Source organism: Microcaecilia unicolor, chromosome 1, assembly GCF_901765095.1.
Source record: "Microcaecilia unicolor chromosome 1, aMicUni1.1, whole genome shotgun sequence".
Classification (NCBI taxonomy): Eukaryota; Metazoa; Chordata; class Amphibia; order Gymnophiona; family Siphonopidae; genus Microcaecilia; species Microcaecilia unicolor.
In genome coordinates, this window is record NC_044031.1 from 228,625,717 (window position 1) to 228,639,165 (window position 13,449).

The following is a 13,449-nucleotide window of genomic DNA, read 5'->3' on the forward strand; positions in this document are numbered from 1 at the left end:
TTATAGAGTTGTTTAATAAAAACTTAAGGTACTAGGGATAACAGATGAATATAAAGAGCCTTAAGATTATATGGTATAATATGTAATTTATTTATTGTTCATTTCTCAGAAACTAATTCAATGTAATTAAAACTTTAATGAAAACTCTCTTATCCTAATTAGAATAATTGACTACAAATGAAGAGATGTGCTAGGGATCGGTGGGAGTGGGGAGATGGGGTGGGAATGAAGACTGAACTAGGCCCTGATGTCTTTTAGAGGCTGTTAATGCTGTGTGGCAGAAAGTTCAAGTTCTAAAACTATAATGAAAAGGGTATGGAGACAATGTAATACAGTTAGGAAATTTTTTTTCATTCTATCAAACTACAATTCCTGTTTTAAACCCCAATCTAAGTTACCAAAGCGAAGAACAAAATAATGTTCACTTACCCAGAGAAATGTTATTTTTCTCACAGAACGTCTCAGAAATTGTTTCAGTATAATAGAGAATTGGATCGCTACTTGTAGGCTTAAGTTAAACAAGGAAAAGACTAAATTTCTATGGCTGGGATCAGCTGAATATCCTTTTAGTGGACGGTCATCAATTTACAAATTAGGACAGATTGTTTTCATTTTGATACATCAGCTAGGGTGCTTGGATTGAAGTTAGATAATATGTTAATTATGCAAGCTCATATAAATCCAATTGTCAAGAAGTCTTTTCTTGCTGAAAAGATTGCGCTATATTAAGAAATATTTCACTTTTTCTGCCTTTAGATTAGTGGTTCAATCCCTAATTCTTTCCAGAATTAACGCAACAGTCTTTTTCATCCTGTACTAAAATATCATTGTATAGGTTGCAGATAGTTTAGAACACGGCAGTCAGATCAATCTATTCTTTGAGTCAATCTCATCATGTAACTCCACAGTTGAATAACTTGCACTGGCTGCTGGTAGAGTTGCAGGTGCAGTTTAAATTAGGGATAATTGATAGAATATCGCAAGGTGAAGCCCCATACTATCTTGTGAAAACGGTCAATATTTCTAATAGTTGTAAATCTGACGTTTAAAGAGACAATGTCTATTACACTTTCTGTCTGTACGTTAGATTTAAGAGTCTGTTGTCAACCTCTATTTCTTATAAGGCAGTATCATTTTGGAATTTATTACCTTTTGAACTTTGAATGATGAAAATTCATTTACATTTTAGGAAATTATTGAAGGCTTTTTTTAGTTTAGAAATATTTGAATGCATTATCTTGAGTTTTGTGGTTCTTTAGTTTTAATGTTCATTATAATTTGAAATTTTGATCTGTATTATCTGAACATATGGTTCACTCTTATTTTGTTCTGTGACCCACTTTGAACTATCACGGTATTAAGCAGGATACAAGTTCAGTGTAAAGTAAAGTAAACTAGGAGCTCTTTGCATCGAGCACAAACATATAACCTCTCACTAACCGGGAGATAATAATAGATGTTACACTCAATGCAAAAGACTGGATAGCACTCCTTTTGCTGCTGGACTGCTGTCTGCATCTTAGTATTATTGATTGTTTTATTAATTTACTGTACACCACCTTGAGTGAATTCCTTCAAAAAGGTGGTAAATAAATCCTAATAAATAAAATATATTTTAAAAAAATAAAATTTGTTAAGGTACTGGGGATATTAGACTAACATATAGAGCCCTAAGATTATATTATGCGATTTATTTAGTGCTTGCTTCTCAGAAAGTAATGAAATCTAATTAAAAATATGTAATGAAAACTCCCCTCTTGTTAGAATAACTGACTATAAATTAAGCTGGGGGGGTGGGTATGAAGCCTTCTAAAGGCTGTTAATGCTGTAGGCTTTGACAGTGAAATTTCTCTCTGGCAGAAACCAAGTTTGAAACCATGGGAAAAAAGGTTTTACACTATGGAAACTGAATTTTTAAAACAGCTAATTTTATTAATCAAACTGTCTTTAATAACAAACCTACAGTTTCTCTTAAATCCCCAATCTTTAAATCACCAAGCATAGAGCAAAATAATGTTCACTTACCCAGAGTAATGTTCTGTTCTCTCAGCTTCTCAGAAAGGTTACCTGAGATCTTTACTCTCTATATAGTTTTGATTCTAAGGGAACTGCTTCAAACAGACCCTTTGAAAATTAACACAGTAATCAAATTGCTCTAGTGACCTTTGCAGCTATCCTACCTTCCTAACAATACCTTAATTAATACCTAATTCGGGTCAGAAGCACTGCTACTTCTCCTCCAGGCAAAGAACAGAAAATAACTTTTTCTTTTAGGGTGGTTAGGGTAGTGGACTTTGGTCCTGGGGAACTGAGTTCGATTCCCACTTCAGGCACAGGCAGCTCCTTGTGACTCTGGGCAAGTCACTTAACCCTCCATTGCCCCATGTAAGCCGCATTGATCCTGCCATGAGTGGGAAAGCGCGGGGTACAAATGTAACAAAAAAAAAAAAGACAACATTTGAGTCCAGCTCTACTACTATCTTTTTTAATGCTCTTGGCTGTTACAATATAAATGAAACTAAAAGAGCTACTCTGATAGATTCTTCCATAGCTGTACTCTAATATTTAAGTTTCCCAAATCCAAGTTACACAAGCTCCCAAGGGAGTTCCTTTGGTATCTCTCGTTGTAGGAAAAAGTATATCTTATTAATTGGAGGGCATATTTTCTTTTTTTGAGTGCCTGTAATATAATTTCTATTGTAATCATTTTTACTTCATGTCTATGTTTGTAATATCATTACTGTAAACTACTTTAATACCTTGGCTGTGCTAAGTGCTATATCAAGTAAATAAATTAAGGGAAGGAAACTATCAACATGGGCTACTGTTAAATCAGGTTATTTTAGCACAGGGTCCCATTTTCTGCAATGAGACCCTGTGCTAAATTAACCCAACTTAACAGTAGCCCACGCTGATCCAGACACCAGGCACCTAAATTTCTATTGTTAGCTTCCATACAACTGTACATAATTACCTGTCAGATTTGATCCGTGCCAACAGAGGTTCCAGCCATCCTACTGTACATTCACAATGGGCATCTAAAAAGGTGATGACTTGGCCTTTAGAAGCAGAAGCACCCCTCAGTCTGGCTCTGATCAATCCAGAACGCTGCTCCATTCGGATTACATTAACTGGAACTTTTAACTTTTTCACATAGGTCTCCAGAGGTCTCTTCAAAAAATCTACAAAAAGATTACATCAAAGGTTAATATTACAACAATCTCCATTTTTAAATGATTTAGATAATGGGACCCTGCTTACCAAGTTAATGTGAACATAACTTTTTAACTTAGGGGGCTGTTCTTAAAGTTACTAAAACAAGAATGGATGACATTTTTTATAACCCTGATATAATTTATTTTATTTATTTATAGCATTTGTATCCCACAATTTCCCACCTATTTGCAGGCTCAATGTGGTTTACATTATATAGCAATGGCATCACCATTAACAGAGTAAGAGGTTCAGCATATTGTTACAATTAATGTACAAGAATAACAGGTAGGTAGGGTAAATAAAATGATAATACATAACATACAAGTGAGAGTAGGAAAAGTGTAATGTTCAATAATGATAATATGATAAAATAATCAAATCAGAAGGGATCAATATTGGTTGGTTCTGGTATAGATTAGGAAACAAGTCATTAAGGAGGATTCTTTTTGTAAGTCTCTTTGAACATAGTAAAGATATGTAAATTGAAGAAAATGGACTTATTCTGTGAAGTGTTGTGACTTGAGTTCCCTGTTCAATTTACAAATTGCTCTTCTATCAAAATGTTGAATATGATTTTCTTCAAACTAAGGATGGAATGCTAGAGAAGGATAAGGTCCCCATGAAGATGATCCGCAAAACAAGGTAGTGAAGTGATGAAGCACACTTAAGGAATCGAAGGAACTTTATTCCTACCAGCATCTATGGTACAAAGACTCGACACAGCTGTACTTCAGCAAAAACAATACCTGCGTCAAGGGTAAAAAAACCCAAAATCTATAGAACAAATAAATAAGAAGTACACAAGCATAAATACAGAATTAAAAAATCAAATACAGTAAAATGAAATCAAATAAAAATTAAAACTGATGACACTAAATTAAAAATGTGGAGGGTGGCAAATGGATTTTTATGTTGAAGAATTTAAAAGAGAAATTAGTCCCTTCCGCTTTACTGGAACCTCAGTCATCACTTGTTCCTGTTTGGGGACACTCCAGATATAACCACTGTTCATTCAGTGTGCCAAAAAAAACTGTGTGTCTACTTTCACAGATCCACAAAGTAAGAGTTTTTAAGCTTTTCCATTCTTCTGACTCCAATACCTCTCAGGTTATTATGTCATCCTTTGTCCTTGCAATTTAGTATGTAGAGAAGCAAGACAAAATGCATGGTCAAGACTGGAACCACTGAACATTAAAGTTGCTTTAATAGACGGATCACCAGTACCCTTTGGTCCAACACTGGATTGAGAAAGATCATTCAGTCAGGGATTTAAAATTTTTAGTCTTAAAAGTTGTATCCGTTAGATGGAGAGGAGGACACAATGATCATATTTTATTACAAAGCTTTATTTTTTAATTCAATTCTGTTCAGCCTTTTGACCTCAATCAAGAAATTTGGTATGCACATTTTTTTTAACAAAAGATGTTTTTCACACATGTAAAAAGATAGTTTTTTAGGAAAGTCTCTCTCTCCCCTTTTTGTGTTCAGTTTTTCCTTCTTTTACTTTATTCTTTTATAAATAAAAAAAATAAAATTAAAAAAAAAAAAAAAAAACTTTTAAAATAAAATAAAAGAAAAAACTGTTATCAGACTGCAAGCAAACCTCCCTGATGGATCTCATACTCCTGGAGCCATCTGTGTCTGATACTCTTCTCTGTTCTTCCCAGGAGATAACTGGGGGCTATTGTCTGCAACAAATGTTGTGTCCTTGGATGAAGTCATCTTGGTATGCCCAGCAGTAATTTTCCTTTTTTTGAAAAGCTGGTTTCTGATGGTTACAGATGTATTCATGCCACAGGCTGTAGAATCCATATTGTTTATAAAAGAATGGTTCAGACTTGTATCAGCCCAGACCAGCCCAGACCTAACCACATCCGGATGAGAAGCCAGGGCCTTGCCCTAAACGTGTCCCCTAAAGCAGGATAAGTTCGCGATCTGGACTTTAAGAGAAGACAGCGCCAAAACCTTTTTCCAACCCCTGTTGTAAAAAATCCAGGATCTGCACTATGGAAGCCCGAAAGTGAGAGATACTCAAATCGGCACACCACACCTCAAACACTTTCCAGGTCCTGATATAACTAAGAGAGGTGGAGCGACGCCAAGACCGAAGCATGGTGAAGACTATACTTGCGAGTACCCTCTCTTACTCAACCTCGCCCGCTCAAGAGCCAAGCGATAAAACAAAATCGACCAGAGTCTGGATGCACTACTGGCCCCTGGATCAATAGACAGGGATCCTCTGAAAACTTGAGGGTGTAATGGTATCAGTTTATTACTGAAATATGTAGCATGTTTGCTGGATTATATATACACCAATATATTTGTGTATCTTTTAAAAATATATATTTGACACTGCAGCAGAGAAAATAGGCTCATTCCAAAAGCCCTCTTCCCTCCCCCTTTGGGGCCTCACCTTGCCTTTTCTCATTCCTCAAACAAAAGACTTAAGACTGCTTTAAAGTTTTAAATTGACTCTATTCCTCTGCCCTCCCACCTAACAAAAGATGGACTAAGGTGGACACCTGAATAAAACAAAGAAACTCAGGGGAACCATAAATAGGACATTTGCTTGTCAAAGGTATACCTGCCCCTCCCATCAGCTTCCAGACATGTGCAGAAAGGAAGGACTTGTAATGTGTATCTGCCCCAGAGACTGAACAGGACATCAAAAGACATTTGCCAGCAAAGTCCAGACTGTAAGTCTCGTGATGTCATAAGACATGGGACCAACTCAGGGGTCGTGTGCAGACCTGAGACTACATTAACCATAATGCCTTGCAAAATATCCAAGACATGCACACACCATGCTTCTCTGCTAACATTATAAAAGGCCTGGAAACAGCCCAGCTCGTCCTCTTGGAACCTGCTCCTCTTGGGACCTGCCTCTCTCTTGGGACCTGCCTCCTCTGGAAACCTGCCTCTCTTGGAAACTGCTGCCGCTGATGCCTTGCTCCTAAAACATGTGCTTACCTAATGCTGTTCATACTGTGTAACAAGGACTTGTAAGTAACATAACTTTTGATCTAGACCTGCTACTTTGTTCTATTTTTATGCACAGATTACCTGTAAAGATTCCGTTTAAAACCTACCTCTCGTGTGCAATTGTATATTAAATCAATCTTTTTGAAGCTAAAAATATGGTCTCTTTGTGTTCTGAATATATATATACTTAATATATTTAATTTATTGCAATTATCACCTTTGGTGATTGGTGGAGAAATTAATATCCTAAAACTTATAAATACAGCGCTTGCTCTTAAATTATAAACAGTAGCGAGTTGCTCTCGAGCTATTTTCCCCAAAATAACTCATTTCTTCCAACATATTAATTGCTGGAGAAGTGGGTAGAATTTCTTGTAACATAGGGACCCGACAAGCAGATGCAGAAGGTCGGCGTACCACGGCCAGCGAGGCCAGTCCAGTGCTATCACAATCAACAGACCCTTGTGTGTCTCTATCTTTTGAATTAGATGTCCTATCAGGGGCCATGGGGGAAAGGTATACAGAAGACCCTCCAGCCAAGGCTGAAGCAGTGCATCGATCCCTTGAGCTTTTGAGTCCTTTCGGTGACTGAAGTACATCGGCACCATTGCGTTGGACGTCAAGGCGAAAAGATCCATGACCGGGAGCCTCCAGCGACACACCAGACTGAAATGCGTCTTGGCTGAAAGTCCACTCCCTGGGATCCAGAGTGGTGCGAATGAAGAACTTTGCTTGGATATTCTCTGATCCCGCTACATGAGCCGCCAAGAGAGCCAGAAAGTGAAAATATTTACCTGTAGCAGGTATTGTCTGAGGACAGCAGGCTGATAATTCTCACAAGTGGGTCAACGATCCGCATTGGCCCAGAAATCGGCTTAATTAATAGCAAAAACAAAGACTTTGCTAGAGCCTTATGATGTGTGTGCCGCACCACACCTGCGTGGAGTGCTTTCCTGCCCGTTGAGCGACCGCGCTTCTTAGTTAAATCCAAAAGCATAAGAAAAAAACTTCAAGGGGAGGTGGGCAGGATTGTGAGAATTATCAGCCTGCTGTCCTCGGAGAATATCTGCTACAGGTAAGTATCTTCACTTTCTACGAGGACAAGCAGGCTGAGTGATTCTCATAAGTAGGTTATCATTAGCATCCAGGCTCACCGAAAACAACAAACATTGGTCAATTGGGCCTCGCAATGGCAAGGACATAACAGATTAACCTGAAACTATATACAAACTAGCTCAGAGTGCATCCCGGAACAAAACAAAAAGGGGCCTGGTAGGGTGGAGTTGGATTCTAAACCCCAAACAGATTCTGCAACACTGATTGCCCAAACCGACTATCGCATCGGGTATTTTGCCCAAGGCAGCAGTGTGATGTGAATGTGTGGACTGAAGACCATGTCACAGCCTTGCAAATCTCTTCAATGGAGGCTGACTTTAAGTGAGCCACCGATGCTCTGACATTATGAGCCGTGACATGACTCTCCAGAGTCAGCCCAGCTTGGGCATAAGAGAAGGAAATGCAATCTGCTAGCCAATTGGAAATGGCACGTTTACTGATGGCAACTCCCCTCCTCTTGGGGTCAAAAGAAACAAACAACTGGGCAGACTTGTCAGAAGGGCTTTGTCCACTCCATGTAAAAGGCCAACACTCTCTTGCAATCCAAGGTGTGCAAGCTGCTTTCGCCAGGATGGGCATGGGGACAGGGAAAAAAATGATGGTAAGACAATCGACTGGTTCAGATGGAACTCTGACACCACTTTCGGTATGAACTCAGGGTGTGTACGGAGGACTAGTGTATTCTGATGAAACTTAGTATAAGGTGCATCCACTACTAGGGCCTGAAGCTCACTGACCCTATGAGCTGAAGTAACAGCCACCAAGAAAACGGCCTTCCAGGTCAAGTACTTCAGATGGCAGGAATTCAGTGGCTCAAAAGGAGCTTTCATCAGCTGGGTGAGAACGATGCTGAGATCCCATGACACTGGTGGAGGTTTGAAAGGGGGCTTTGACAAAAGCAAAACTCTCATGAAGCAAACAACTAAACGCTGTCCACAGATAGGATTACCTTCTACACACTGCTAAGCACTGACTGCACTAAGTGGAACCCTTATGGAGTTGGTCTTCCGACCAGACTCTGACAAGTGTAGAAGATATTCAAGCAGGGTCTGTGTAGGACAGGAAAGAGGATCTATGGCCTTGCTGTCACATCAGACGGCAAACCTCCTTCACTTAAAAGAATAACACCTATTAGTGGAATCTTTCCTAGAAGCTAGCAAGACCCAGGAGACACCCTTCGAAAGACCCAAGGAAGCGAATTCTAGGTCCTCAACATCCAGGCGGTGAGAGTCAGAGACTGGAGGTTGGGATGTAGAAGTGACCCCTCGTTCTTAGTGATGAGGGTCGGGAAACACTCTCATCTCCACAGTTCTTTGGAGAACAATTCCAGAAGAAGAGGGAACCAAATCTGACACAGCCAGTAAGATGCGATCAGAATCATGGTTCTGTGGTCTTGCTTGAGTTTCAGCAAAGTCTTTCCCATTAGAGGAATGGGAGGATACGCATACAAAAGGCCTGTCCCCCAATGAAGAAGGAAGGCATATGACGCTAGTCTGTCATGGGCCTGAAGCCTTGGAACAAAACTGAGGGACTTTGTGATTGAGCTGAGGGGCAAAAAGGTCCACCAAGGAGGTGCCCCACGCCGGAATATCTTGCAGGCTATACCCATGTTCACAGACCACTCGTGAGGTTGCATTATCCTGCTCAGTCTGTCAGCCAGACCATTGTTTAAGCCTGCCAGATATGTGACTTGTAAAAACATGTTGTGATGGCATGCCCAGAGCCACATCTGGATGGCTTTCTGACACAGAGGGCGAGATATGGTGCCCCCCTGCTTGTTGGTGTTATACATCGCAACCTGATTGTTTGAATTAGGATAACTTGGTTGGACAGCTGATCTCTGAAAGCCTTTAGAGCATTCCAGATTGCTCGAAGCTCCAGGAGATTGATCTGAAGACTTGTTTCCCGGAGGGACCAGGCTCCTTGAGTGTGAAGCCCATCTATATGAGCCCCCCATCCCAGGAGTGATACATCCTTCATCGGCACTTTCTGCGGCTGGGGCACTTGGAACAGTAGCCCCAAAGTCAGATTATATCGAACTTTCCACCACTGTAGAGAGCGTACAAGCTCAGGCGACACTCGGATGACATCCTCCAGACTTCCCGTGGCTGGATACCACTGAGAAGCTACAGACCCCTGAGCAGATCTCATGTGAATACATGCCATGGGTGTAACATGTATTGTGGAAGCCATGTGGCCTAATCACCTCAACATCTGCTGAGCTGTGACCTGCTGCGATGTCCGAAGCTTGGACGCAAGGTAGAGAAGGTAGTCCGCATGCACCTCTGGAAGAAAGGCGCGGACATTCTTTGTATCGAGCATTTCTCCTATAAACTCCAACTGTTGGACATGATGGAGATGGGACTTACTTGAATAGTCTTTCGCATGAACTCTTGAGCACCTATCTCCAAGGTGCTCTTCACCAGCCAATCGTCGAGATAAGGGAACACATGCACTTCCAGTCTGTGTTGCGACGCTGCAACTACTGCTAGACATTTGGTAAATAACCTGGGAGCTGATGCGAGGCCAAAAGGCAACACACAGTACTGAAAGTGATGGGTTCCCAGCTGAAATCGAAGATACTTCCTATGAACTGGAAGTATTGGGATGTGTGTATATGCATCCTTTAAATCCAAAGAGCATAGTCAATCGTTTTTCTGAATCATGAGAAGAAGGGTGCCCAGGGAAACCATCCTGAACTCTTCTAGGACTAGAAATTTGGTCAGGGCCCTTAGGTCTAGAATGGGATGCATCCCCCCTATCTTTTTCTGCACAGGGAAGTACCTGGAATAGAATCCCTGCCCTTCTTCCCCTGGTGGAACGGGTTCAACTGCATGGGCCTTTAAAAAGCCGGAGAGTTCCGTTGAAAGTACCTGCTCATGCTGACAGCTGAATGAGCTTTTGGTGGGCAATTTGGAGGTTTGGATATCAAATTGAGGGTGTACCCTAACCAGACTATTTGCAAAACCCACTGGTCAGAAGTTATGAGAGGCCACCTTTGGTGAAAATTTTACCTCCTTCCAACCAGCAAGTCGTCCGGCATGGACACTTTTATGGTGGCTATGCTCTGCTGGAGCCAGTCAAAAGCTCGTCCCTTGCTATTGCTGGGAGAACAGCAGGCCTTGGGCACACGCTGTTGACGAGAACGGGCGCACTGGGGTTGAGCATGAGAAGGCTGTCGAGCCATGGGAGCATGCCTACGCCTAGAAAAGGGATAGGAAACACTCTGCAACCCACCAAAATACCTCCTAGATGAGGCGGCGTGTGCAGAAGACGTCTGGTGGGAGACAGAAGACATAGCATCTGTGTGTTTTTTGATCTGGTCACCAAGTTCATCCACCTTCTCTCCGAAAAGATTATCCCCCCCTGGCAAGGGGCATCCGCCATTCTCTGCTGGACCGAATGGTCCAGGTCAGAAACACGCAGCCATGAGAGTCTATGCACTGCTATACCTTGGGCAGAGATTCTGGATGTCACTCCAAAAGTGTCGTAAGTGCCCCTGGCCAAGAACTTGCGACACGCCTTCTGCTGCTTGACACTGGCGAAAGGGCTCAGCCTTTCCAGAGGGAGCGTGTTGACCAAGTCAGACAGCTTCCTCACCAAGTTCCGCAAGTAAACTCTCGTGAAGAGCTGGTATGACTGAATACAAGCGATGAGCACAGCGGCCTGATACATTTTTCTACCAAAAGAGTCCAAGGTCCTAGCTTCTCTGCCTGGGGGAGCCAATGCATAGTCCCTAGTACTCTTGAGAGCAGCATCCACGACCATGGAGTTGTGAGGTAACTGAGACCTTGCTAACCCAGGTTCCCTGTGGATGCAATATTGGGTATCTATTTTCTTGGGGACCACAGGACCAGTTAGAAGGGACACCCAGTTCCGCATGAGAACTGCCTTGAGTACCTCGTGCAGAGGAGCCATCACAGCCTCCTTAGGTGGAGAGGTATAGTCCAGGACCTCCAGCATCTTAACCCTGGGGAATGGAATGGCATCTGTCATTTCCTGTATAAAGATGTAAAGGACAGACTCTTTGGGGGAGAAAGTCTTCTTTCAGATGGAGGGGAAGGCTCAGAAGGATCCCAGTTACTTCTCCTCTGATGAGTCTTTATGGGATGCTTCTTTGATTCCCACAAGTGTTCCTCCTTGGTATCGGAGAGCACTTCCCTCAGGGATGTCCAAGACAGGGCCCGCCTCGACATCGAGAACCTGTGGCCTCAAGAACAGCATCAAGGACTCAGTTCCTGCTTCGACTTCGGTGAAGCTTCCTCCACCAATGTCAAAGGAGAACCGTCCTGGGTGGCAATCGACACCGGGGCCGCTCCGTGGGCCAGACAGGGCTTCAGCAGAAGGCATGGTAGGCACAAGCCAGGTGCCCTTGGCCTGGATTGGCCGCTGTCGTGGACAGGATGCTGGGCTCGATGGACCCTTGGTCTTTTCCCAGTGTGGTATTACTTATGTACTTATGTAAGCACCTCTGATGCCAATGCAGATCGATGCAGTAAGCCATACAAAAGCTCTGGGAGCTAGGCCCGTATTCGCTCGTCGAAAGCCGCTATCAGTAAAGGCGGTAGGCCGCTTGGAGATCAGGTTGCAGAAGCACGTGGGGCGCAGGAGCAGGATCTCGGCTGCTGGGAGACAGTTGCATTGACACAAATGGAGGGGGAGTGATCGTCCAGGCGTCGACGCTTCTCGGGGGCCGGATCCCTTGGCATCCCCGAGCTCCTGGCACTGTGCATCGAAGGAGATCAGTATCAGTGCTTTTTGGCTTTCGCACCTCATCCAAGTTTCTTGTGCTGACGAGGACGTTGAATCCTACCATCGCCTCGAGGTCAGGTCCAACAGAGGCCAGTCCTGGGGGGTCTGCACAGCAGGAGGCCTTGAGACTGGTGGAGATCCACTCAACGCCTCACTGCTCTCAGTGTCTCTGGGCCTCGCAGCAGCCATCCCTACCTCGACTCCTCATGTCAATGCCTCCCTCGACGCCAATGCCACCGACCTCGATGCCGAAGGACCGGGCCGAGCTCCAAAAGAATGCAAATTTCCTGAGAAGCTCAGAGAGAGAAACTTTTTCTTCATACGAAAACAAAGGACACAATTTGCCGGGCGATGGCTGGGCCCAAGACACTGAATACACCAAAAATGTATATCAGTACCCGAGATAGTCCAGTTGCACCAAGTACAACGTTTGAAGCCATTGGGAGTCTTCAATGACATGGAAGGGACAACAGCTTCAGCAAAATTAGAAGACTCGATTGTGCCGAAAAATGGAAAGCCCGACCGAGCACACCTAAGTTCAGCCCATGACGAAAATAAAGAAAACTTATACATGGGCTCTCAAAAAAACAAAACAACATAAAGGGTCTTTTTTTTATTTTTAACAATAGTACAAGAAAGGGAGGAAAACATGAAAACATTTGTGAAAAAAAGGCACAAAAAGGCTCTTCCCGGGCACAAGAAAGGAGCGATGACAAAAGTCCACTGCTCCTCACTCAGAGAAAAAACAATTGAGGAGTGCGGTCGGGGAAGGAATTCTGCACACACGTGGTGTGGTGCGGCATGTGCACCAAACGGCTCTACCAAAGTTTTTGTTTTTGCTATTAATTATGCTGATTCCCGGGACGACGCGGATTGTAGATCCACTTGTGAAAATCACTCAGCCTGCTTGTCCTCAGAGAAGATGTAATTCCAACCAGCTGATGAGCGGGCTGCTTCCTGTTCCAACCGGAGACTTGTTGCTCCTCCTTGACGATTTACATATGCTACTACCATGGCGTTGTCTGACACAATGCGAACTGATTGGCCTTCCAGTAGGGGGCAAAACACTTGACGCGCCAAGCTTATTGCTCTGGTCTCCAAGAGATTGATCAAACAGGCAGGCTCCTCCAATGATCACAGTCCTTGTGCATACCTTCCCTGACAGTGGGCTCCCCAACCCTTTAGGATGGTATCCATTGTGACCACTATCCACTGCACAGTATCCAGAGGCATCCCCCTGGACAGACTCAACGTCCGAAGCCACCAACCAAGATTGCCTCGTTCCTGAGCCAGTAGCTGCAGTCTCCATAGGACAGAGATCATTTGTAGTGATCTCATGTGGGTTCTGGCTCATGATACCACCTCTATTGTCACAGTCAAGGA

The 13,449-nt window shown here is 43.1% G+C and overlaps 1 protein-coding gene across 2 annotated transcripts in view; it reads right to left on the reverse strand.

The window, feature by feature from the left end:
- The window catches only part of GALNT1 (polypeptide N-acetylgalactosaminyltransferase 1), a 214,007-nt gene that overhangs the window by 86,449 nt on the left and 114,109 nt on the right, over positions 1–13,449 (reverse strand). For both annotated transcript variants that reach the window (XM_030204622.1, XM_030204632.1), the window contains exon 4: positions 2,975–3,182. In XM_030204622.1, coding sequence (XP_030060482.1) covers positions 2,975–3,182 — 208 coding nt within the window. The remainder of the gene's footprint in view (positions 1–2,974; positions 3,183–13,449) is intronic.